This window comes from Primulina huaijiensis, chromosome 15 (genome assembly GCF_012295235.1).
Source record: "Primulina huaijiensis isolate GDHJ02 chromosome 15, ASM1229523v2, whole genome shotgun sequence".
Classification (NCBI taxonomy): domain Eukaryota; kingdom Viridiplantae; phylum Streptophyta; class Magnoliopsida; order Lamiales; family Gesneriaceae; genus Primulina; species Primulina huaijiensis.
This window is the reverse complement of record NC_133320.1, coordinates 23,246,120-23,272,181: the sequence shown is the minus strand read 5'-3', so window position 1 is coordinate 23,272,181 and position 26,062 is coordinate 23,246,120. Positions and strand designations below refer to the sequence as shown.

Below are 26,062 nucleotides of genomic sequence, written 5' to 3'. Positions count from 1 at the left end.
GATTAAATATTTTGGTGGATTACCATAGCTCCAAGACAAACATCAATGGCAGAACTTATTTAATTCCGCAATTTATATACTTGGATCTAATTAAGAAATGAAACCGGTCGGTCCTTCGCAAGAGGGAATTTTCTCCTAGCAGAAGCCAGCTAATCCCCGGACGTCGACCTCACACCAAACCACCAATTCGAAGAAAATGGAACTCAATATTAAATAAAAAATTATAAAGTACGTGACTCGTCCATGTGCATATGATATCGTGATGATATATAATTTTATTAAAAATAATAAAATATATATGGAGGGTGTGATTTAATTTATAGGTAAATTATTTTTTCATTTTGTTTTAAAATATTATTCATATTGGGTGTGTTTAAATTTATTGTTTTACATATGTAGAAGGGGATATATATGTACTAAATAGCCGACATACACGAAGAAGGTAAAATTATTGAATCGAAACATAGAAAAAAAGACCTTTTAAAAGCTATGGTGATAAAATAAATTCTTCCATATGAATTGTAGAAATTAAAATTGCCAAAATCTTTAGTCTCAATCTCCTAAGACATAACCCATGAAAAATATTAAATATTTATTATTAATAAATTTCAAGATTTTGTAAAGCTTTTTTGTCTTGAAACATTTTTCTTTTTATCCAAGGAGATTGAGTTGCCAAAGCCACAAGCAACGTGAGGTGGTATCTAGTGGACGCCTCACATTCGATCTATTAGGTATCGGATTGGATAAATTATTCGTTTAACAAAATTTAATTGTTAGGGGATTTCATAATTTTTTTAAAGACAACTTATGGTGGTTTTATCAAATTAGGAAGAACTAATTAACTCGACCAAATAAAGTATACAATCATGCAAATTTCTTTGTAAAATTTAAATTTTGTGCATAGAATCGCTTGCCTTTGAGTTTTATTTCGACTGGAACACCTCCCCCGGCATACTCTCTTGTAAAAGCCACAGCTTCGACCGGTATAAATCAACCTCAAAAAATGTGTCCAATCGCTTACTTATAAAAGCCACAGCTTCGACTGGCACACCAAAGTCTCTTTCTTCCCTCTCTACATCACTTAGCTGATCAAGCCGATGGAGTATGGAAGGCTCGGACCCACCGAGCCAAAAGGCTCCTCTGCCCCGAGCCTGAACAACGAACCCACCTTGAAACCAAAAAAATCCAAACTCAAGCTTCTGCTGATCCTCGCCGCCACTCTCATGGTAGCGTCCGCCATCTGCGCTGCGCTGGTGGTGAGACTCCGAAACACAGCAACGGCCGAAAAGCTCCGTCGGCGGCATCCCTCCCAAGCTATGTCAAGAACCTGCAGCAAAACTTTGTACCAGTCTCTTTGTTTGGATTCCCTCCTAGATTTCCCCGGCGCACCCGCCGCCTCCGAAAAAGACTTAGTTCACATTTCCGTTAACATGACTCTACAGCGAGTGGGCCGCGCTCTGTATCACGCGTCCGGATTCACTAACCTCCCCATGGGTTCTTACGAGAGATCAGCCTACGAGGACTGCCTCGAACTCCTGGACGATTCATTGGACCTCCTCACGCGTTCACTAGTCTCCGTCTTACCTGGCGTGGGAGACGCCGCCGCCGCGTCGACTCAGGACGTCTTAACCTGGATCAGCGCCTCGCTGACAAATCATGACACCTGCAATGAAGGATTCGAGCAACTCACAGGAGACTTGAAGAATCAAATGTCGGATCGGTTGAAGGATTTATCTGAACTCGTGAGTAATTCACTCGCGATTTACGCTGCCAATGGAGATAACGACGATTTCTCCGGAATCCCAATACAAAATCGCCGGCGGCGATTATTGAGCAGCGTGGAAAAACACGAGCATTTTCCGTCGTGGTTGTCCCGGAAAGATCGAATGATGTTAGACATGCCGGTGACGGCTATTAATGCCGATATAATCGTATCGCATGATGGGAACGGAACGTACAAGACTATCGCGGAGGCGATCAAGAAGGTACCGGAGCACAGCAATCGTCGAACTATAATCTATGTGAGGGCAGGAAAGTAAGTTCACGTTCATAGATCAAACATCCTTGGAATTAAACCTCTTCTTCTGCTAAAACACTATTAATATGTTAAAGTTCTTTTTGAACACATTCTAAAAGGAAATTCATGATTTACAGAAATCTAAAAAATATTACAAGAGGACCCCAAATGTAAAATATACATAAAAACAAAAATTTCCATGATTTAAAGGTTTTTTCCTGGCTACGTAGATTTGCCTACTCAGTAGAATATTTATTGATTTTTAGAAAGCTTGCTTGCTTTTTAATTACTTTTAATAGTAATTACATTGACTTTATTTGTCCCTATCACGTATACATTATTTGTTCAACAATTCATGTCAATGAGTCATAGTTTCATTTTATGATAATTGAATGTTGACTATTAAGTTTAACTATGGAAATGATGATGTTGGTTGCTCCTTAATAAGTTCTCCCAATGGAATAAGAATCTATTGCAGAGTCGTTGGATCATGTTCTATCACCGTATATAATATACAATTAATCCAACGGTGGTGTGATGCATATTATCAGATCGATGCTCTCTCCACCGTTTGATAGAACAAATAATATGCTTTGCGAAAATGTTTTTAAAATGGTCAATGTAATTTTTGTTAAGAAAATAGACATATTCCACATTTCAAGACACGTGAAATGACTATTTTTAAAAACAAAACACATAATATGTCCATTAACCATAATATATACTCTCTCATAGTGAAATAATTGTCATTCTATCAATACTTTCGAATAATGATGGGGTAAATGATGAAATAATGAAAAGTGTAAGGGTGATTTTGTGGTTTACCAAGTGTAATTATTATTCGTTGTTAGGTATGAAGAGGACAAGTTGAAGGTGGGGAGGAAGAAGAAGAATGTGATGTTAATCGGAGATGGGAAGGGCAAGACGGTCATTTCGGGTGGGAAAAACATATTTGACAACATCACTACATTCCACACCGCATCTTTCGGTAAATTCCTTTTTCTCCACCTTTTTGCACTTTTGATTTGATCACAGTTTTACTCTTCTCCACGATTATTATTGCTATTTCCACTTTGCTATANTAATTGTATGTATGTTAATTTGCATATACAGCGGCAACTGGAGCTGGTTTCATTGCCAGGGACATAACATTTGAAAACTGGGCAGGACCGAGCAAGCACCAAGCCGTAGCGCTCCGTATCGGAGCCGATCACGCAGTGATTTTCCGATGCAACATCATTGGATATCAAGACACCCTATACATTCACTCCCAGAGGCAATTTTACCGTGAATGCGACATTTATGGCACCGTAGACTTCATATTCGGTAACGCTGCAGCCGTTATCCAAAGCTGTACCATTCATGCCCGTAAGCCAATGTCACTTCAAAAGAATACAATCACCGCACAGAATCGCAAGGATCCTAACCAGAACACTGGCATTTCGATCCATGCCTGCAACCTCGTGGCGGAACCCGATCTTGAGAAAGAAAAGGATGCCTATCCAACATATTTAGGACGACCATGGAAGTTATATTCGAGAACGGTGTACATGCTTTCCAATATGGGAGATCACATTCACCCTAAAGGTTGGTTAGAGTGGAATGCAACATTTGCACTAGACACATTGTACTATGGCGAGTATATGAATTATGGTCTCGGTAGCTCGTTAGGGCAGCGCGTAAAATGGCCAGGTTATCGTGTCATTAAGTCAACGGAGGAGGCCAGCAGGTTCACGGTGGCACGGTTTATTCATGGGTCGTCTTGGTTGCCCTCGACCGGGGTCGCATTCTTGTCGGGCCTTTCAAATTGAATTATTTTACTAACACACACATGAAGCTAATAAGGGATTGTGTTGAAATTAATTCTTGATATGATTTTCTTGATTTAATATGTAGTAATAAATATACGTTTATGTATGTGTTAAAGGGAATTGTAAATGTTTTACTAGCTTTCAAGAGTTTTGGACTCATTGGTGGACTACTGATTAGATATTATTTGATACCCAAACACAAATAGAAATCATTTGTTTGAATAGGACGTGATTAATTTATAAAATGAAATCGAATTGTACTCGAAAAACTAATCTAGAATTGCTAAATGGCAAAGAAATTCTCTTCCGTCGGTGGGTTTAATTGCTTAAAATAAAGGAAATATTCCCATATTGTCGGTGGCTTTTAAATTCTTTGAACAATTATTAGACTGATCACAGTTGTGAATGATTAAAGGAAATCTTCCATTAATGAAGTTTGACTTTAAATTTTTCACCGTACATTCTTGCCCCTAATCACAATTAATGATTTCCCCCCTTTCATTTGAGTTTAAATGGAGTTACACCCATAGGACTGAACTAAAGAGCATTTTCTAACTGGAAGTTTGGATCGAATTGATAATGCGAGTGAGAATAAGAATCTTGTTAGTAAAACCTGTTAAAAATGACTTCGTATGCATCTAAATGTATGTTTAAAAGTTTAGGTGATAATTAGTATTAATTTAGAGGATATTTAGGTTTATATATATGAATGTCTAACTAACTCAATCTAAAAAACTAGCTGAAGAAAAGAATTTTTCTATTGATGTATGACATCAAACACATTCCCATCAAGCTAAAAAATAAACAATTGGAACGTAAAGTTTACATGACATTATAAGGTGGTCCATATGGTAGTCCAACATATAACAGTGAGCTAAGCTTTGATATCAGATACATATATACAACTCTCAATAATTTAACCAACTGAAGAAGACATCTAACACTTACTATGTAACTATCTATATGTAACTATCGATGTTTACATAAATTTTGTTCAAATAATACAACTATTGTTATAATGAAGGCAAGACAATACTCACAATTACGTGCCTCTTAATTTCCAAGGCTACCGAAGAATTAATATCCAAATTGAGCAATGAAACAAGATTTTCGAACACCAATCTTGTTCAACATTTTAAAAATAATGACGATAATCGATCAAGCATTCACTTGTATTGGTAAAATTTGTGCTTGAACTCCAAATCTGGCTTCCACCATTGATGAATCCCATGGGCTTCGCTGAAACTACTACAAGGGCTGCAATTGATGCTCAAATATGCCGAAGGAATCAGATGCACTGCGCCACAAACGGCAAACCTCCCCTCTAGCCACCGGCACGACACTCCAAATAGAATGCTGCGTGGCTATTCTCCCAATTCTTCCTGCCCCAATCGACTCCATCTTCTCCCTGTGCCCGAAATACCCAACGTACTAGCTGCAAATTAAATCCTTCGGGTTGATAAATAAGAACTGCGTGCACCCAAGACGACAACATGGTAAACTCGTCACTTTCTGTGGCCTTTTTTCTTCCTTAACAGCCATAGCTAGCCCTGCAGTGAGGACACTGTTTGCGAACCTCAACCCGAGCCTCTTCTTGTCGTTTTTATCCGGTCGATCGGAGGGAACATGAACGAAGGATTGAAAATATAAGTTTCTACATGATCACCATCAGTTCTCGCCATTTCCCTTCCAATGGTGAGCGCAATAGATGCTCTTAACAAATGTCCCGCCAACCAGATGTTCCCTGAGCCCACCCTGCTGGCCACCTCTCGAACTGCTTCGGACCCGCTGTGAAACCCCTTGTGCTCTTTTCAAGATTATTGAGTACGCAGTGGACGTTGAGCTTGAAATCTTGTGCCCTGTTGATGGCTTTCTTGATGGTGCCGGAAGGCGATTGCATAGGGTGGAGGCGGCCTCTGGAATAAAGAATTGAGAGGAGTAGAAGGATGTGGAGATTGAACTCGAAAATGGCGCCAAATTAGGAGACGTCATGATCGTCCACGAGGACTGGATTAGTTTGAAATTGAAGAATTCCCACCATGGCTGCCGGCGGGGCGAGGGCTTGAGGGCCTTGCCGGTTGTGATGCTGGTCACCTTCGAGTTGGTACACTCCTTGAACCAAGCCTGATGCAATGAATCTCATATTGTATGAGTTATTGCTGTTTAAATTTGACAAATATTGGTGTGAAAGTTAACTTAAATAACTATTTCCTTATTTTACACATATAAATATTAAACAGTCTATTAATGGATCAATGATTTTTTTAAGACGAGTCGTGGGTTTCAGTCACATTTATGAGTTTTAAAAAAATTATTAGAAAATTTAGACTTTTGGTCATATATATTTGTTTATCTGTAAATTATTCTAAATTGTCAAATTTCTGTTTTGTTATGTTATCTTTGTTTTTTTAAATATTTTTATAATTTTAGTATTTTTCTGATGTGACACAATCTGGTGACGTTGCGCTGACATGTGCAATGTCACATTATCACTCCTTATAGAAAATTATTAAAATTGCTAGATATTGAAATATAATGATTAAAACTGAAATTTGATTACATATATGACCAAAACTACAATGTCATGTTAAAAAATATAAGATAAAATAAAAAAAAATTTATCTGAATGATATGTTTAAGCCTCTTTGCCTAAAAATCAATGTTAGCCGTTTATAAATATTGTTCTAGTGCTAAGCTTTTACAGTGTTTGGATAAAATAAATCCTCGAAAAATATTTGTAGTTTGTCGTAAGGAAGCTGGGGAACTACGTACCCTTTTGGCTCACTGAATGCGCTCATTAATTTCATTCACCCATCGTACGATTACATGAAACCCTAATTTGTAGTTTCCGAGTGCGAATGCCTTTCGTTTTGCATTGAAGGGCGATTCTTTGATATGAGCAGGAAATCTAATGAAGCATTCAGAATTATTTTCTCACTGGCAGTCTAAAATAAAAAGAAAATCAAAGCAAGTAACAAGAAATAGACGTAGAATATAAATTTATAAGTTCATCCATAGTGCATGCGTCGACTTTTCCCAAAAAAAAAAAAACCCACAAAATAAATTGAGAACAAGAAAGACATGAAAAAATCCATGAAATGAAATAGCATTTGATCAGATTATACACTAAATTACCTTAAATCCAGAGAACACCTCCACAAGGTACGAGGGTTTTCTGCTTTCCAACAGTTAATAATGTGTGTGCAAATGCAGAGAGAAGGTAAAAATGATCGAGGATATTAGTTTATTACAATACAAGTTGGCACGAAAATAAAATGTCAACTTAATGTTCCATCTGGAAAGATGGATTTGAAATTCATAAACTTCGATTATATTTTTATTGTTAACAATAAAACGATAGATGAAATCTAAAAACAATAATTTACTTATTTACACAAATTAGAATGAATTTCAATTGTCTCATTTATTGGGTGAACATGAAATTCATCATAATTAACATGAAACACTATATAAAATATGAAAATTTGAATTTAAAGTTTATGGTCTTTTAGTTATCTTGAAATCAATTTTGTGTAATATTTCTTCCATAAGCTAATTAATAGTACAATTATGGGTTTCCAAAACCATAAGCTATTAAAGCCCGTTAAATAAAATAAGTAAATTGCGTAAAGCAATTAGGAGGCCGATTTGAGACTTCCTGAGTAGAACGAATTAATTAGGAGGCAGATTTGACACTTTCTGATTGGAACTAATTAAGTAGGATGCCAATAAATCGAGTTTAAACTTGCTCGTATTAAATATTTAAATCTGGCTCGTCACCCGGCTTAGCGGGTTTACAAGTGGGTCTCGAGTTTAGTCAAACTCAAACATGTATCGTCAAAATATGCATGTATATTTAAAATATATGTGTGTGTGTGTGTGTATATATATATATATTATTAATTATACAATTATATTTTTTTAGACTAAATAATTAACACTTTATCTATAATTTTAGTTTATAAATTTTTTTGATTGAACTTATTTTATTTTATTATTATATGTTTAATATGAAAATATATAATTACAATTTTTTATCAAGTGAATACAAGTCGATATATTTTAACTTGTAATAATATTTTTTTGTCCTGAATATTATTTATATGAAGTTGGACATATAAATTTAATGATTTTTTAATTTTTAAATTTTTTATTGAATAAATATAAAATTATTTATTATCGAAAGTTCTAAAAGGTCCAACCCGGATTGAACCGGTCACGGTCACGGAGCAGATCTGAAAGAAGGTGAGGCGAGTCTTGGTTTGGCCAAACTCACCCCAATCGAGACCTGTTGCCGTCCCTAGAATTAAGGCCATTTATGGTCCCTTTCCATTGAGATTTCAGATATTATTACTCACATATTGTATTATCAAATTATTGATTTTTTTTTCTTTTTGTAACTTAGAGTAGATTTGTGATAGATATTTTGGAATTAATTAATTAAGTTTGATGTTGAGATTCACTAGTTTATCTAAGAAGGGATAAGCATTTATTGCTCTTCTGCATTTGGTCGTCGATGTTTTGATATTTTTTTCAACATAAATGGGACAGATTCGATTAAATTTTAAATTTACTGTTCAAATTGTTTTTCGAAACAAAATATTTATGGCACCTAAGATGATAAAATTGTGAGAAAAAATATCATAATGGGCTAGTAAGAAGAACTAATTAGAGCTGCAAATAACGAGTCGATCTCGAGTATCATATTATTTGAGTTTGATTTGATTTAAATTTTGTATACTCGAGCTTGATCGATTAATTACTCAAAGCTCGACCATGACTCGTATATATATCGAGCTACTAGAGTTCAAAAAGCTCAAAACTCAACTCGAAATAAAATTTGAGCTACTCAGACTCAACTCGAGCTTGAGTCGAGTTTTAACCGAGTTGGTCACAAGTAGTTTGACTAACTCGTACTCTTAGAGCTAACTTGCTGCTATTTTGCGTATCGGGAAATTGTTAACTCAGTTCACCCATAATATTTTATATGACGAGACATGACGACCCAACTTACATGACCCGTTTTGGCAGCTTCTAAACCAAATAATCTATATTAGACTTCATATAGCGTAATTCCTGGACTAAATATAAAATTTATATCTAATTCATCAACTCTAAAGTTCTAAAGTATAAACTCAACTGTGAAAATAATATTTTCTACAAATTTATTTATAACAATTAAATTATTTTACAACTTAGTAATAATTTTCTTAAAACAAAATTTATTAAATTCAAGTAGATAATGATTTTTTTTTCCCGGCTTTTAAATAATATACCTGCTTGTATTTCTAAAAATGGTACACTGCACGTGATTGTAATTTTCCAAAAACCAAAATCTTGTTTGCCGCTATCATTGGTAACTTACCAAGGTAAAATGTCGATTTCAGTAATATATGTATTGAAATGTGATATTTTTAATTATGTATTTTTTGTTTAATCAATTATAATCTTGTAGCTATATCGGCAAAACTTGGATAAAGTTGAGCCAAAAGATCGCGATTGAAGATAAATTGGTATCAATTTTAGTCTATTTTCATCAAACTCATGTAATTAAAAGATTAATTTCGTTGTTATTTTTTATAATTATGTTGTTAAACACGCGTGTATGTTACTGGAGATTTTTTTAACCGCGTAGTTATAAAAATTCAACATTATATGAGTTATTTAATTACACAATTTAGATGAAAAAGACTAAAATTGATTATTAAAATATATGACTAAAAATATCAAATATCAAAACATACTGAATTAAAATTATTATTTTACCTTAATTAAATTAATTAAACCGTTAAAAGCTCTGAATGACCGTGTACAGTATGTTAATTTTAAAAACTGTTAAGAGATGCGTTTGACTTGGTTTCAAGTCATTATGTCAATAGCTAAATTTCATAATTTTAAATTTGTACTTGTAGATTAAAAAATAAATGACAAGAAAACAAAAATAAAAAGAAAACAAGAACATAAATATTTATGTGAAACGATTGTTTGAGACAAATATTTTATTTAAATCACTCGTGAAAATTATTATTTTTTATATTAAAAATATTACTTATTATTGTGAATATGGGTAGAGTTGACTCGTCTTATAGATAAAAATATGTGAGACCGTATCACAAAAACTTACTAAAACAAAAAAGCATATACTATGATTTCCAAATAAAAACTTGTACTTAGCAGGATGTAATAACCATTAAAATAATACTTGTTGCACTACTTGGATTATTAGTCGACTTCAAATCTACTATATATCAAAATAAATCTAAATAACATTTAAATAATATTGAAGTGATTCAGAATTTATATATTTTTTAATATAAATGAACCTATTAATAAATCTATTTTTTATATATAAAAATGAACATTAATAATGACTCCTATTAACCATATTCAACATATAAACTATTAGTGACTCCATTTTTAATCCCTTATTTTTAAAAATAAAAATTAATAGACATATATAAATAAAAATTAATTTTCTTTTAATATCTTCGTCCTATCTCTTAACTTAAAGTTATGCGCTATTAATCGTTGCTAAATAATCAAAAGAAGCCTATTAATTTCGCCTTCATGTCGGTCAAAAGGGGCAGGATGAAGAGCTAGGGTGGTCGTAATAACTCTTTTGTTTGTTTGTTTTAGACTTTTAGACCTTATATTTTAGAGGCAAAAATTTGTGTGAGACGGTCTCACGTGTTGTATTTTGTGATACGGATCTCTTATTTGGTCATCCATGAAAAAATATTATTTTTTATGCTCAGAGTATTACTTTTTATTGTGAATTCGGTATGGTTGACCCGTCTCACTAATAAAGATTCGTGAGACCGTCTCACAAGAGACCTACTCTATTTTAGAATAGTTATTTTAATATTATTTAAAAATAATTAAGTATATTTGTTTTAAAAAAACTATTATGAGACGGTTTCATTTCTCAATTTTATAAAACGAGTCTTTGGCCTAACCCGATTCATTAAATAATATTATTTTTTTCAAAATTATTATTTTCATCGTAAATATGGATCAAATCAATATATCTCTTCGTGAGTATATGACAATATACCTACTCTTATTTTAATAGTTTGAAAATATATTTAAAATTATTTGATATTAAATATGGGATGATGAAGAATGACTATCTATATATTTATTGAACATTATATTTTAAATTGGTAGTGATACATAGCCCCGTTTTCTCTGTATTTACGAGTTGAAAAGCTAGCTTCTACCAGCTCCCATGGACGCCACCAAAGCCCTCCTCTTCTTTCTCTTCAAATTTCTATTCGTCGAATATTCATTTGCTCAACTCTGTTCTGATTCCTCCTGCCGTATCGGAGAACCCATGATCCGGTTCCCGTTCCAGCTCCAAAACCTTCAACACAAATCATGCGGCTACCCTGGCTTCAATCTTTCATGCGACGTATCAAATCAAACAGTTCTCGAGCTCCCAAACTCAGGCCAATTCACAGTCCAAGGTATAGACTACCAAATGCAACACATATGGCTCAACGATCCCGACAGCTGCCTCCCCAAACGCCTCCTTACATTGAACCTTTCCGGGTCGCCGTTTTCTGGCTATTTCTATCAGAATTTCGCCTTCTTTAATTGCACGTTCGATTACACCAAGTATAAGCTCAACCCTATTGGATGTTTGAGCGGTCAGAGTTACACGGTTTTCGCCTCGTCTTCTGTGAGAACTATTTCATTCTTGGCATCAAGGTGCAACCTGATATCTTCGGTGGCTGTACCGGTTCAGTGGACGTTTTCTGAACCAGTGGCGACGTCGGATCTTAGTGAAGATATCTTGCTCAGTTGGGGCACCCCGCAGTGCTGGCGGTGCGAGTCCAGAGGTGGACGGTGTGGGCTGAAGACCAACTCCAGTTCGGATACTGAATGCAGTCATGTTTCTCGCCGCGGTAACTTATTTACCTTAACATTTTTCCTTCATATATAAAAGTTTGTTTATTAAAAAAATAAAAAATTATAAAAAAAAACTTCTTATTTAAAAAAATATTAGACATTAAAATTTAAAAAATACAATTATTTGAAAAAATTCAAAAAAATTAAGAAAGAACCAAAGGTAATCTAAGACATATTATGAACATAACTTTCAGTTAAAAATCGTAAGTAAATATATATTAAAAGCAGTGAATTTATAATAAGATCAAAAAACAGGTGAGAAGCACAATTAATGACTATAAAACGGCGGTGTGCCTGTAATTATTGCACCCCACGAACCACAAAGTCAAGGTGTTATTTATTCGGGTCAGCTTTTTTGTTTAAGTTTACTCGATATTAAATTCAACATAAATTTCAGGGAAAAAATATATTAAATTAAAATTAACGTTATTTTATTCTTCTATATTCCTTTTATGGGTATTTCAAAAAATTCTTACTTATTAATTATTTGTATTTATAGCCCAAATTGTGGCTGGGTGGAGCGGGCTAGGGATAATTATTTTCTTCAAATACCGCAAATTTATACATGATTCTCCAAAATATGTAAAATTAACTATTAAAGTATAGATAGAGAATAAATGAATTCAAGTTATATAAAAAAATAAACTCGAACTCTACACATTGTTGGTAATCAAAATCGACACGCTAACAAGCTGTAGACTTGGTCAACAATTAAGTAATTTATTACAAAGAACAATATTGGAATTTCACAACCCGCAACATAATTAATGTGTAAATAAATAAAATATAGATTTAATATTTCATATATGGTTTCTTTTCTTCTTTTTATTACTTTTTATTTCAAAATATTAATTTTCATGTTAAGTATGTCTCAATCTTCTAACAAATATAGACATGTGATACTCTCACAAAATACANTGCTCAATCAACATAGTATATTTTTTATCGTGAATTTAAATGACTGATTAATCTAAATTAATATGATAAACCAACGTAATGACTATTATATTTGAGATTAATTTGGCCGAGTCAACATAGGAGATGAGAACTTCATTTAATTAATTAGCCGTATAAAGCGGGGACTTGATGTAAAAAAGAAGCACTTGTTCTCTGCTGATATTGATTTGCAAATTATTTTCTAATAAATATACCGGATTGTCCGTGTTGTCTCTCTCTCTCTCTCTCTCTCTCACAGTGGATAGATTTTTTTTTTAAGAAATAATAATAGGAAGTCAAGAATTTATGATGTGAAAATGGTTGCATTTCTTTTGGTTTGAATGGAGCTTTCTTATTTTCAACGCCTTGGCCAGATATTGTTTAGCTTTACCTTTACCTCAGGAAAATCAAGAATTAGATGCTTGAATAACTTCTTATTTACGTTAATTAGTTCAAATATAGATCTGTAAACAAGAAGATGTGAATACCAAAAGAGTTAAATATTAATTTTCGGAGCCTCGAAACAGCTGGCTTATGATCAGAACCTAATTGATTTACAAATATAATTTTCCCAGGACTTCCAAGAGGTGCGCGTTACGCTATAATTGCTGGGGCCGGCGTGCCTGCACTCCTTTTCCTAGTGGGATTTCTGTGCTGCCTTTGCAGCAAGGTGAAGCGCTTCACCAGGCGGCACCTGCCGATTGTAGACTCTGCCAGCTCTGCTGCTGTAGCGCCACAAATTCTAATCACCACGGGTGGGCTTGACAGTTCGACCATTCAATCATACCCTAAAACGATCTTAGGGGAGAGCCGACGTTTGCCTAACCCCAACGACAGCATTTGCTCAATTTGCTTATCCGAGTACAAGCCTAAGGACACACTGAGAAGTATACCAGAGTGTCAGCATTCCTTTCATGCAGATTGTGTAGATCAATGGCTGAGGTTAAAAGCTTCGTGCCCCGTTTGCAGGAATTCTCCCAATTCCAAATGCACGTCCATAGATATTCAAGATTCTTGAGGATTTTTTGTTTTTTTTCTTCTTGTTTGTAATTTGAAGTTTTTGTGAAGAAAATTAAATTTGAAGTCCGTCGGGTGGACACGAAATTTAACAACTCTTAATTTTGCTTTTTTTTTTTTATTACCCAAATATTTTCTTCTCTTTTTCTTTGAATTGAAAATTTATGTATATCCTAGAAAAATTTCGAGATTGGAGCCCGAAAAACGCGTTCTGGTGACAATTAAGCGTGTTTTTTTTAATTGAAATATCTATTTTCTGGTGGCCAAACAAACTTTCTTGACTTACAAAGAACAGTCACTGATAGCGATCATGTTTGGACCACCTACTTGCCACCCAAAATCGCATTTTCTCGTGGACTTTCTAGTCTAAATTGAGAAAATAAATTTTTTTGAATAATATATATATTATATATAATAATAATAATGGTGTCAAGGTAGTCATATTGCATCATCGTTTAAATTTATCCAATAAACATGAGAAATAAGACTATGCCAAACTTATATACATTAGACAAAGTTTATTCTAATCGATTTCTGCTGCATGTTGTGTACTGGTATTGACAATACCAGAGCACAACACTAACATGTGATACACACACTATAATTTATTTCATGTCCGTTTATGATCAATAGTACTTTCAATATACAGTAGACAAAGTTTGTTAGTACCCCCAAAAAAAATGTTTCTCTCAAAATAAAATCAATCATTCGTCACATTATCTGATATAATACATTTCAACGTTATTGTTACTTTTATTTTGTTTTTATCATTCCCTTATACCTCTTATTTCATTTTTAATCAATAAATTATCTCAAACATTATTAAATTGAAGTAAATAATTATATACGATGTAATTTAACTATTTATTTTATGTTACAATTGTTACACGATATATATATATAAAATACAAGAATCTGAAATTGCAACTTTAATTTAATGAACCAGAGCAAACCAACGTCCAAGACTATAACCAATGAACCTGGACCATCTTACCAAATCTAAAACTAACTCTAGCTCTTTACTAAATAACACAGAAATTTAAGTGGTTCGATCGTATATGATTTTCAAAAAACGGGAGAGCAGTACCTTCTTTATTAATCAAGATCAAATGAGTTTGCAGAATATATCGAAGGAAAGAATTTACAGACTTTGGTTTTTCTTTATAGCCTATCTCCTATTTCTCTCACGCCTTTCTTTTTTCTACTCTCCCACTCTTGTTTATGATTTTTGGTGATCCCTTTCCCAAAAAATGAACTTCTATATATTTATGTGTCGTCTGTTTAACTGGTTGTTTTTCTTCTCCCAATCTCCCAAATTGAAATATAGAGGTTGCAGGTTCTATTGTCATTAAAAAAATATTGATGACAATACACAATTAGTGTAAGTTATCAAGGGAATATATCATAGATAAATTGTCGATTGAAAAGAACATTAATAAGCATTGTCATATTTTTTTTTCCCATATACGATTAATTTTAAATAAATAAAAAAAAATAAGTAATAACATATCTAATAATTAAAGTGGTAAAATATATTCATGAATAATTAATGAAGATGATAATAAAATTAAAAAAAAATGAAACTAATAATATTTAAACACTTGATAAAATATGCGCAAAAAGTTATAAATTATATGAAAATGTAAAAAAATAATTTTAGTCAAAATTATTGAAATAATAGAAATATGGAATTGTTAAAACAATAAGAAAAAAACTGAAATAAATAAAACAAGCAAAAAGGAAATGAAATTCTATTTTTTTTTTTTTTTTTTAAAAAAAAGTGACTGGTAGAAACATGGGGAAGTTGGTGAAAAATCCCCAATCAAAACATTTATTTGGGTTCACTCCCTACCCACAAAATTGTGGTACTATGTCATACAAATTGTGGTACACTTCATGTGGAAATGTGGTACACTTCATGTGGAAATGTGGTACTAAAAAAATATCCAGGGACTGAACACAAAAAAAAATGGCGGCTGGGGAGTGAAGTCCAATTTCCCTTAGAAAGATTTAGAAAAACTGAAAATTTTCTATTTACTATTTTCAAGAGAATTTTACGTTCAAGAGATCAGCTACAGTAATTTCTCGATGAGGCTAGTCGATCCTGGCCTGAATCGGGATAATTTATCATCATGTCTGATTATGATTATTTTCCCTCGATCATTATCGACCAATTCTTAGTTTGGAACATTCCTCTAGCGTTTGGCTCCTAAAAAATCTTTGAAGTATGTGAAAGCTCCTTTCTGCGGCAACGGGAAAACATTTTCTTGAAATTTTCAGATGTTTATAGTTAGGTTATGATTGGGAATATGATTCTTGTATCAGATTTAGAGGAGTCTTGTGCAGTTAATATGATAGCTCATGGCTCAGTTCGAAGGGGCGATTGATGGTTTTTCCTTGAATGGTATTAATTACGATGGCGGGTTTGAGCTTTCTTGGTTTCGTGTTCTTTGTGATAAGTGTGTGAAAAGCCACGGATTTTAAAGCTTGGAGGGAAATGCCACTCTCAGAACTTGGTTTTGGATGCGAGTAGCGTCTTTTTAACTTAATCTTGAATTTATTTTTGAAAATGGGAGAATCTCTATCTTGCTAGGATATGGAAAAATGTTTTGACATTGCCCTTGGAGTGGCTTGTGGGATTGAGCAGATATGGAAAAATGTTTGACATGCAGATCCTGCATTTCGACATCATTCTCGATGAAAATTTCAACCCAAAAATTTCGGATTTCAGGATTGCAAAACCCTATTCGATTGGTGCGGATAGCGTGATAAACTTATCAGTAGCTAGAGGGACGATAGGTTACATGGCTCCCGAAATGTTCTACATGAATGTTGGCTGATGTTTATAGTTTTGGGATGATGTTAATGGAAATGACCGGTCCGAGGAAGAATATGAACCCATTGCTGATAATACTGTATATATACGTATAACAAACATGTCTCTATATTCGAGAATAAAAAAAGAGTGACAAATTTTTTCTGTCTCCTCCACTGTCTCGCTCTCACCCAAGATTCGTTCCCACAAAAAGGTCACCTATGCGCGACCTACTGATATTTAACTTTCGAGACTTACAAGGATCGGTTGATTCGCCAAGCAGAGGTTGGCCATGTCGATGAAGCAATTTCAACCCTTGATCTCATGTCTCGAGCTAATCTCACCCCTGACGTTACCACCTACTCCATTCTCCTCAAGTCCTGCATTCGGACTCGGAACTTCTGTTTGGGTCAACTCGTCCACTCCAGAATATTGGTCTCGGGGCTCAAGCTGACTCATTTTTCCTCAACTCCCTCCTCAGTCTTTATTCTAAATGCGGTGATTGGAAGACGGCGGAGGAGATATTTGAGTCCATGGGTGAGATGAGGGACTTGGTTTCGTGGAGCGCGATGATACCTTGTTACGCGCACAGCCGTTCGAATTATGTAACAGTTCTGAAGTTCGTTGAAATTGTGCAATTTGGTGAGTACCCTGCTCAGTTTTGCTTCTCTGCAGCAATGCATGCGTGCTCAAATAGAGAGTACATGTGGATGGGATTGGTAATTTTTCGTTTTTATAAAGACGAGATATTTTGAGTCTGATGTGTGTATTGGGTGCGTGTTAATTGATTTGTTCACCAAGGGATTTGGTGATTTGGGGTTAGCTAAGAAGATGTTCGATTAAATGCCTAAGAAGAACTCCGTGTCCTGGACTTTGATGATTACGATAAGTGCACATATGGGTTCTCCTAAAGATGCCATCGAGATGTTTTTGGATATGGTTTTGGGAAGGTATATCCCAGACCGCTTCACATTTAGCAGTTCATTATCTGCTTGTAGCGAATTTGTTGTTATTTTTCGGGCAGCAGTTGCGTTCTTGCTTTATCAAGAATTGCCTTTCGTTGGTTGTTTCTGTGGGGTGCAGTTTGGTAGAAATGTATGCAAAGAGTGCTGTGCATAATTCAATGGACAATTAGCGAAAAGCTTTTGATAGAATGCTGGAACGTGATGTTTATGTCTTGGACTTCTATCATCACTGGGTATGTGCAAAGTGGAGAATGTGGCATGGAGGCCATAAAATTATATCATAAAATGTTGACAGAAGGCATAATTAAACCAAATCACTTAACTTTGCTGCTCTTCCAAAGGCTTGCGGGAATCTTTTGGATCCAAATTTGGGTGAACAGATATATGATCATATGGTAAAGTTTGGTCTTGTTGACACTCAAACCTCATCTTTGAGTTCAAACCAATTTTTCAAAGCAAGTTAGGCTAGCCAACCTTGAAAATCATTCACAGTTTCACATCATTCACATTACCATTTCACCCTTCACCAACCCCAAATTTTTCATATAATTTGCATTGATTCAATACATCCCAAGACAAGCAATAAACAAGCAATTGAGTGTTGTTTAACCTAATTATTTAGTTAAATTTTAGTATGCTCTGTAGTTACGGCATTGTCCGATCTTCCACATCAAAAAGAATTTTCTATTGCGATTAGAGTTGTGTGAGTTTCACTTCAAAAATGAGATTGAGTGTATTATTCAAGAATTATTATTCTTGAAGTTCTTGATGCCCCTGAATCGTTATGGGGAGAGTTATTGTTATTTACTATTGTTGTAGGAATGATTTGCACACATTATTTATATAGTGGAGATTTCTTTTGGTGGACATTGATCTCATGGTTTTTCGTTAATTTGAGTTTTCCACGTAAAAGTCATTGTGTCGTTTTTTCTTTGTGAACATATTTTGATCCGAAAATATTGTTAAAAGAGAAAAGGATCAACGTTTCGCTTTACCAAAAGTTATTTAATTTGGCTATCTTTTTCAACAGTTCTTTCATCGGACAACTGTGTAGGCAACTCTATCATTAGCATGTACGCTAAGAATGATAGAATGGACTTTGCACAAAAGGGTTTGAATTATTATTTGAAAAGAATTTGGTTTCATATAACACTATGATTGATGGGTATTCAAGGAATCTGGAATCTAACGAGGCTTTTGAACTTTATAATTGTAACGTCTCATATTTGACGACTGGTTTCACTGTACCAAGATGAGTCTTTTCAGCGTGTTTATGTTTTCATCTACACGCAGCCTAGGAAATTTCCCAGTGGATCACCCACCCCATAATTGTCCCAAGTCAAGCACGCTTAATTTTGGAGTTCTTATGTGATGAGCTCACGAAAAAAAGATCCACCTTCTTCATATGAATAGTACCTATCTAATCTTTTAAGTCTTCCTCAACTGCACTGGCGATCACTCCCCGCCCTCTTCGACCCCGGGCATCACAATAATCAAACTAAATTTTCTGGTACATGTGGCGATGTTTTTACGTTTACTAGTTTCTTGACGACTGCAAGAATTTGGTTTCATACAACGCTATGTGTGGGGTGCTGAAAGCTGGTTTGGCATACAATCAACATGTTTGTAATTTGTCGTTCTCTATGTATGCCTGGTGTGGCAACATTGAGGCGGCGAATCAGGTTTTCGAAGAATGGGGGATCGAAGAAATGTGTTATCTTGGACATCGATAATCACAAGCTTCGCAAAGCATGATTTTGCCGACAGGGTTCTGGAATTATTCAAGGAAATACTTGATTTTAGGGTGAAACCTAATGAGATCACATATGTAGTTGTTCTCTCTGCGTGCAGCCATGCAGGGTTGATAGACGAGGCGTGGAGACATTTTCACTCGAAGTACAAAGAAGTAGGGATAAAACCAAGGATGGAACACTATGCATGTATGGTTGATGCATTAGGAAGAACGGGATTTTAGACAAAGCAATGCATCGAATCAATGCCTTTTAGGGCTGATGCTCTTGTCTAGAGCTCATTGCTGGGTGCCAGTCGTGTTCGTGGTAACACAGAACTTGGCAACCATGCAGCCAAGGCGAGTTTTGAACAAGAACCAAACGACCCAGCAGCATGAGTCCTATTATCTGACTTGACGGATCAAGTGGTAAATGGGCAAATGTAGCAAAAATAAGAAAAAGTATGGAAGTACAAAGTTTAGTCAAGGAGGCAGTTGTAGTTGGATTGAAATAGCTAAAAAGGTGCATATATTTTATGTGGGGATACCAAACACCCCCAAGCTAAGCAAATACAGGAAGAATTGGATCAGTTCGTACAAAGGATTAAGGAGATGGGATATGTCCCAGACACCGATTTTGTCCTTCATGAGGTAGAGGAGGAACTGAAGGAGCAATTTTTTTCTCAACATAGAAAGGGGTACGGGAAGTGAAAACTTCAAGATTTGTTAACATGGGAAGTGAAAACTTAAAGATTTGTTAATATATTGTGTACAAAATGAAGAGCAAAAAACTAAAGTTTTCAAGCCTATAAAACATGGCATAAACACAGCCAGAATCTGTCCAACATGAAACAAAGTCTCGAAGGAAAAGATGAGTTTCACAGCTCAATGAAGTACTTTCGTGTACTATTGAAAGAAAAATGTTAATACACCAGACCAGCATCATCACTCCTTCACACCAGATGGATTGTGCTATTGATGATGATAAGGGGGCATTGGGGACGACCGTGGTAAACTATTCTGGCCATGGGGTGAAATCATCCCATGGCTCCACGCCGGAGAACTTGTAGGAGGGGCATAAGGATAATTATGCATCTGCATGGGCATGGATTGAGGCATCGTAGGGTTCCAACCAGCTGAATGATGAGGCACTGCATGAACTGGCGCTGAAGCATACTGTGGTTCACTGTAAACATGAGGGCCTGGGCCTCCTACCGAGTATGGTTGCTGTTGCAAGATAGAATGTTGAGCGTTCAAGACTGGAGTACTGGGGATGGTGTAGTCTCTGCTCCTGTCATTGTTGACCTGAAAACAAGTTATAAGCTCATGCATAACACCAAGGGTGCCGTTTTTGAAGAAACAAAAACAACCCGGCAGCTTATGTTATCAATCAGGAAAACTAGGAGTCCTCTCTCACCTTTATGCTGAGATCAACGTGTCGGGAATAGGAGAGATGAAGCTTGCAGAATCCTCCATCATATATGCAGTGTCCTTCCAAGGCTTCCTTTGCAACAACAGCTGTCTGAACATCTGCAAGCCCACTGGTTAGAGATTGTTCTGCCTCTTGTCTATGTGATTCTCACTTTTTTAGAAGGATGTGATTCTCATTCTGGAATTGATATTTTGTTTCCCTTCCTTCTAAAAAATTATTTGAATAAAAGAAGATAAAAGGAAATTGCAATGTAAGCTATGAAAACTTATCTTACCAGGATATTGTATCAAAGCCTGAAGACCACCATTTTTATCAAACATGGCTATCTTAAGGACAGGCCCGAAAGCAGAGAAGACCTGTCCATGGAATGCGATTTACAGAAGAAAAAGGTCAACAACTGAATGCCAAAAAAGTGTCTAAAAGCTACTCAAGTATAAAGCTGCTTACCTGGTGCATAACATCCAAGGTGACTGCATACTGCATGTTTTCAATTGAGGCGAGAAGAACATTGCTCTCTGCCTCCAGTTTTTTTCCATCAATCCCTATACTCTGCAAGAAGTAGCTTTATGCTATCAGATTATGACAGCAAGAGTGATTTACAAGCAAAAGAGAGAGTCACTGGTAAATAGAATGCTGAAGCACAATTGCAAATAAAACAATTTAAAATTTAGAGAGGTAATTAAAGTTAACAAAATGCTTGCACAATTAAATGGATTGCTTTGCATTTCGTCATCTGGGTGAAGACGTATTTTGAATGTTTGCATAATTAACCAAGAAAAGAAATGAAAAACCAACGATTGAATTAACTCAATTCAAAATCTACCATCTCTACTTTTCAACTTAAAATATTTACCTGACCACTTGCATCTATGGCCGAAGGAGCGATGGGCAGTAGAGGATTAGTATAGTCCCTATATGAATGACATAAGATAAAACAATTATTCAAGTGTTAAAAAACATCAAAAGAAACCCCCCTGACAAAAAAAAATCAAAAGAAACCCATGAAGGCAAAAATTTCAAGCTCGACTTTACAGAGTAGAAAAGTTCAATATTATGCATCCAATCTATATCACATAAATAATAGCTGACAAAAAACTCACAGCCAATTATTACCTACTACGATGACTCTGGAATTTTACACTCAAATCAGTATGAGCAGAATATGTAATCCTAAGGGAACACGGTCCCAGCTCTGGTATCAAATACCTGGCACACACCAGAGTGAAGAAGCAAAAAAGGCGTATTAATATGTAGAAGAAATGTATCAACCACAAATTGTGACTGAGAATAGAAGCATCACAAATCTTCAAGTCAAGGAACTTATAGTGAGAATATTAACACAGATTATTTACCAAATATTTCTATGCTGATGAAAGTACCATCACATCACACTGATAAATGAGGCATAAATATAAAGTTTAAACAAGATACTTAGCATATTAACCCTGTGACTGTCCAGGAGTTGAACAATAAGTCGAATATGTTACAAACAAAGTTTTACCAATCAGCTCCATTCCCCTAGCACAACTAAAAATTATATCGCAAATCCCTAGTTACAACAGAATCTATCCAGCATAGAACAGGCCCCGGCTGATGGGCATAAGTAGGGAAGTTCAACCAGAGCGGTTCCCAAAAAGGTAACAGTGACTTGAATAAAAAATAAAAGAGAGGTAAGGCCGGGTAAGTAGCATGCATGTACCCCATTAGCAGATTCTTAATAAAGCTGCTGACAGATGTCCAGCCCCAACATATGAGCACCCCATCTACACACATATGATCCATAACAGTCGGGTTACATCCGAAGCCAAAATATAAAACCCATTTCACCTTGGAATGCTTCTTCCATCAAGGGAATCCTTAGCAGAAGAGGCAGTCTCTGAATCAGAAAATTGCACCAAAGCCTGATAATGAAGGAACATATAAGGTGGTTGCATGTCAGAGATACCAGTATTATCGGTTGATGCTTTATTAATCATTTAATCCTAACTAAAAATTCACCGAAAATACACACCTGAAAACCAGCAGTCTTCTCAAATGTAGTTATCTTGTGCACAAATCCAAATGCTGAAAACACCTGAAATCAGATTATTTATCAATAATGGTTGCAACTTTTTTTGCCTAAGACAGAAACCTAAATCAACTATGATCATTATAACCAACAAAACAATTATAAACATAAGTTGCGGGAAAGTGCTACTTTTGAAATATGAGAGATACAGTAAGCCAGCATCAAAAACCAATCGGGCACTGCTAAATCATTTAACGACAAAATTTACAAGGGTGAAAAAATCCTGATATGATGATGATGATTAAAAACACAGCACAGAAAGAAAACATTCTGGTGTCAAGAGAGAATCTGATTGACTAATGCAACATTCTCAAAAACTTTACGAGAAAACCCTGATATTATCAAAATTAAGAACCGTGATATGATCAAAATTAAGAACACGGTAAGGGAAGGCGTGATTATTTAGTCCAGAACTAATTCAAAAAATTACTTCTAAAAGTTAACTTCTTTCGCAAAATATTTCAATAAATTCATCAAGTTTCAAATTAGATATCGAATACTCCTCGCGTACCCGAGTTGCTTCCCAAAATTGGAAAATTTCAGAAATTATGCCGCCTGAACATTGTAAATACAGCATTCAAACTAATTAAAGAATCTCCTCATGTATTTAAAAACAGTCCAACTAGTTCAATGGAAATCGAGAAATTCAAAATTGTAGATATTGTGATATTAAAAGAATTAAAATCACTTAAAGTACACAAGTGCAAGATCTAGGAAAAGGAACCCCGGAAATAAAAAGGATGTTAAGTCATTCAAGGCTCTAAGAAGCTAGGGTGATGAAGAGGAGAAAAGAAGAGAGAGCCAGTGTTAAGCAAAGGAGAAAGAAGACAAACACACATTCCCTATTTCTCCCGATGCAATAAGCTGCCATTGAAGATTTATCCTTGACACGTGCCTGCTGATTCATTCACATTTTTGTCAAATGAAGTCTTAAAAAAGTGACATACTACAATTTCCGCACACAAAATTATAGAGAGCATCCTACTTTTTCAACTTATCAGGTTCTGAGTTTGCGAGGGATATGCATGAATTCTTACCAAATGCATGACATCAATGCTAACAAGACGAGCATCAGTCCCCTCAATTGTCACCAAGAGAACATTTCCAGCAGCATCTGCTGCAGTTTTATTGTTCACTATTTCTTGCCTGTTGGAATACTGTAAGTAAACAGTTTTCCCTCGTACCTGAGCGGGCTCTGGTGAGGATGCATAGTAAGACATCATAGCAATAGCTTGATTTGGTTCCGCCTATAAAATAAAAAGGACACCAAATAATCTATAACCACGAAAAGTCACATAAAATTACAATCAAACACTAGAGTATACACTTACAAACTCAATAAAAGCTTGGTTCCGATTGGCCCCCACATTACACTTTGTATTGACAACATCACCAAACGGTTTACCGAATTCAATCAGTTCCTCTTCGATACATTCCCATGGTAAGTTTCGTAAATGGAGAACCTTGGATGGGGGTTGGGTGTAGCGGAATTGCGGCTGGCTGGAATTAGATGCCATTCCACACCACAACCAAGACTGAAAAAAGAAAAATTGGATTAAATCTTCGTCACCAATTCTCAAAAATATACAAAATAAAAAACACAAAAGAAATGCACTAAAACTCAAAATCAACTACGATTTAGCAAGACCGCACTCAATTTTTCAATTTCTTATTGAGACTATTTCCCGGAAAACAGAAAACAAAAACGCCGAAGAAGCTGGCTTTTTCAATTGAATCACGCACACGTAACCGACAATCAGGAAAACCAGATGTTTCTCAATCAATTAATCGCCATGTTACTCAGATTATGATTCAAAACACACAAACAAACAATTCATGTTCACAGTAGTAAATAAAAACAACTACCGGCGCAGATACTGAAATGGGATTGCAGGGGAATTTTGGAGAAATGCAGAAGATTCGTACAGCCAAATTGATATTTGACTCTTTTTTAACTTTTAGAAAACCTTTTCTCAAATGGGCTGGGTAGGCTCGAATCCCTGCCCAGTTCGGCCCAACCATTAAAGCGATAGCAGCATGCATACTATGTTGGGCTGGACATTTATATGGTCCTGGACCAAGTATGGGCAATGCATTTTCTTTTAACCCAATAATCTAACACGTAATTCGTTATCCGTCTTCGTCTCGGCTTCCAGTGAGTATCGATTAATTCCTTTGCTCACATTTGTAGCACTTCTCGCTATCATTGCGGCCGCCGCCGCCGCCGCCGCCGCCGCCGCTGCCGAAAAAGTACCTTTAGTTTTTTTTAATGTTATTTTCCCCTTTTTTTTAAGAAAAAATTATTATTTTAATTTAAATCATCGCAGGGACCAAAATTGATCATATATTCTGATGTTGGTGGCTCTGGTACTTTTAAGGTAAATAAATATATTTTAAATAATATAACGAAAAAATCTGTGATAGGAAATCGATATTTATGGTCTCTAAGGATGACAACTTTCCTTACAAGTTTGGAGCTCGGCGGGGAAAACTTGAAACGGGGATGGGGATCTCCGATTTTTTCGGGTTCGGGGATTTTTTAAAATTCTCAATGTAGTTCGAGGCGGGTATGAGATTATTATCCTCATCCTCGAACCCGGTCCGAAAATAATATCAATAATAAAACAATAATATTATTAGTATTAATAATATAATAATAATATTATTTTTTAAAATAGTGATAATAATATTATTATTAATATTAATATTACCACTAATAATAAAAGATAATAATAAATTTTGTTGTGAGAAAATCTCTGAATCCGTCATGGTCTTGACATATTAATATTTTTGAAACGAAGATGGAAAGTTGATACCCGAAGTTTCGGGTTTGAGCATTCCTCGAACCCAAAAATACAGGGATCGGGACGGATATGGAGTGAGGATGGAATTCGAAGACGGGGATGGCAAATCCACCCCCGCCCCGCCCCCCATTGCCATCCCTAATGGTCTCCCATACAGAGTGGTTGAATTTGGAGGAGTAAATTTAATTTGGCTTTTTGTCGCATTTTTTGTATGAAAAGTATATGAAGATAGATCATATATGTGTATTAAATATACATCAACAACCAGTTCGGAAGTGCAAGTCATTTAACACTTCTTTTTCCGTGAGAAAGGAGTAAATTTCATTTGGCTTTTTGTCCCACTTTTTGTATGAAAAGTATATGAAGATAGATCATATATGTGTATTAAATATATATCAACAACCAGTTCCGAAGTGTAAGCCATTTAACACTTCTTTTTCCATGAGAAGTTTTCCAGCTTTACCTTTAACGCACGTCCAGAAATGTCGTTATTATTTGTATGAGACGATATATTTTTGCATTACAAAATTATTTCGATTTCATATACAAGATATTAG

General features: G+C 35.2%; 3 protein-coding genes and 2 pseudogenes across 8 annotated transcripts; 3 read left to right on the top strand and 2 right to left on the bottom strand.

The window, feature by feature from the left end:
• The first annotated feature begins 890 nt into the window (after nt 1–890).
• On the top strand, nt 891–3,987 carry LOC140958891 (probable pectinesterase/pectinesterase inhibitor 61). The gene is made up of 3 exons (XM_073416479.1): nt 891–2,035; nt 2,869–3,005; nt 3,131–3,987. The coding sequence occupies exons 1-3, from the start codon at nt 1,098–1,100 to the stop codon at nt 3,826–3,828; spliced, it is 1,773 nt and encodes a 590-aa protein (XP_073272580.1). The 5' UTR covers nt 891–1,097; the 3' UTR covers nt 3,829–3,987.
• An 855-nt stretch (nt 3,988–4,842) lies between these two features.
• Nucleotides 4,843–6,626, bottom strand: LOC140959426 (GDSL esterase/lipase At4g10955-like; annotated as a pseudogene).
• A 4,364-nt stretch (nt 6,627–10,990) lies between these two features.
• On the top strand, nt 10,991–13,929 carry LOC140958537 (putative RING-H2 finger protein ATL21B). The gene is made up of 2 exons (XM_073416022.1): nt 10,991–11,735; nt 13,251–13,929. The coding sequence occupies exons 1-2, from the start codon at nt 11,057–11,059 to the stop codon at nt 13,691–13,693; spliced, it is 1,122 nt and encodes a 373-aa protein (XP_073272123.1). The 5' UTR covers nt 10,991–11,056; the 3' UTR covers nt 13,694–13,929.
• Nucleotides 13,930–16,744: 2,815 nt separating this feature from the next.
• LOC140959425 (pentatricopeptide repeat-containing protein At3g49170, chloroplastic-like) lies at nt 16,745–19,912 on the top strand (annotated as a pseudogene).
• Nucleotides 19,913–19,990: 78 nt separating this feature from the next.
• On the bottom strand, nt 19,991–24,738 carry LOC140958511 (polypyrimidine tract-binding protein homolog 2-like). Of its 6 annotated transcripts, none has more exons than XM_073415972.1 (12): nt 24,033–24,110; nt 23,886–23,948; nt 23,739–23,815; nt 23,539–23,599; nt 22,645–22,707; nt 22,461–22,534; nt 21,747–21,839; nt 21,487–21,544; nt 21,081–21,182; nt 20,908–20,989; nt 20,619–20,731; nt 19,991–20,506 (listed from the first exon to the last, which is right to left on the bottom strand). In XM_073415972.1, exons 3-12 carry the CDS (start codon nt 23,771–23,773, stop codon nt 20,174–20,176), a joined length of 1,014 nt encoding a protein of 337 aa, XP_073272073.1. In that variant the 5' UTR covers nt 23,774–23,815; nt 23,886–23,948; nt 24,033–24,110; the 3' UTR covers nt 19,991–20,173. The 6 variants fall into 6 exon arrangements, with proteins under 6 accessions (XP_073272073.1, XP_073272075.1, XP_073272071.1 ...); XM_073415974.1 differs by having other exon boundaries at nt 23,539–23,596; XM_073415970.1 differs by lacking the exon at nt 23,539–23,599 and adding an exon at nt 24,568–24,738 and having other exon boundaries at nt 23,739–23,948; nt 24,033–24,236.
• Nucleotides 24,739–26,062: the final 1,324 nt, after the last annotated feature.

Excerpts from the sequence above, each read along its gene's own strand:
- LOC140958891 (XM_073416479.1), top strand. The coding sequence starts at position 1,098 with ATGGAGTATGGAAGGCTCGGACCCACCGAGCCAAAAGGCTCCTCTGCC. Across the intron at positions 2,036-2,868 it reads ATCTATGTGAGGGCAGGAAA|GTATGAAGAGGACAAGTTGA; the intron begins GTAAGTTCACGT and ends ATTCGTTGTTAG. Across the intron at positions 3,006-3,130 it reads ATTCCACACCGCATCTTTCG|CGGCAACTGGAGCTGGTTTC; the intron begins GTAAATTCCTTT and ends TTGCATATACAG.
- LOC140958537 (XM_073416022.1), top strand. The coding sequence starts at position 11,057 with ATGGACGCCACCAAAGCCCTCCTCTTCTTTCTCTTCAAATTTCTATTC. Across the intron at positions 11,736-13,250 it reads CAGTCATGTTTCTCGCCGCG|GACTTCCAAGAGGTGCGCGT; the intron begins GTAACTTATTTA and ends TAATTTTCCCAG.
- LOC140958511 (XM_073415970.1), bottom strand. The coding sequence starts at position 24,723 with ATGGTTGGGCCGAACTGGGCAGGGATTCGAGCCTACCCAGCCCATTTG. Across the intron at positions 23,949-24,032 it reads ACCAAGCTTTTATTGAGTTT|GCGGAACCAAATCAAGCTAT; the intron begins GTAAGTGTATAC and ends TTTATTTTATAG. Across the intron at positions 21,545-21,746 it reads TTCCAGAGTCATCGTAGTAG|GGACTATACTAATCCTCTAC; the intron begins GTAATAATTGGC and ends TCATTCATATAG.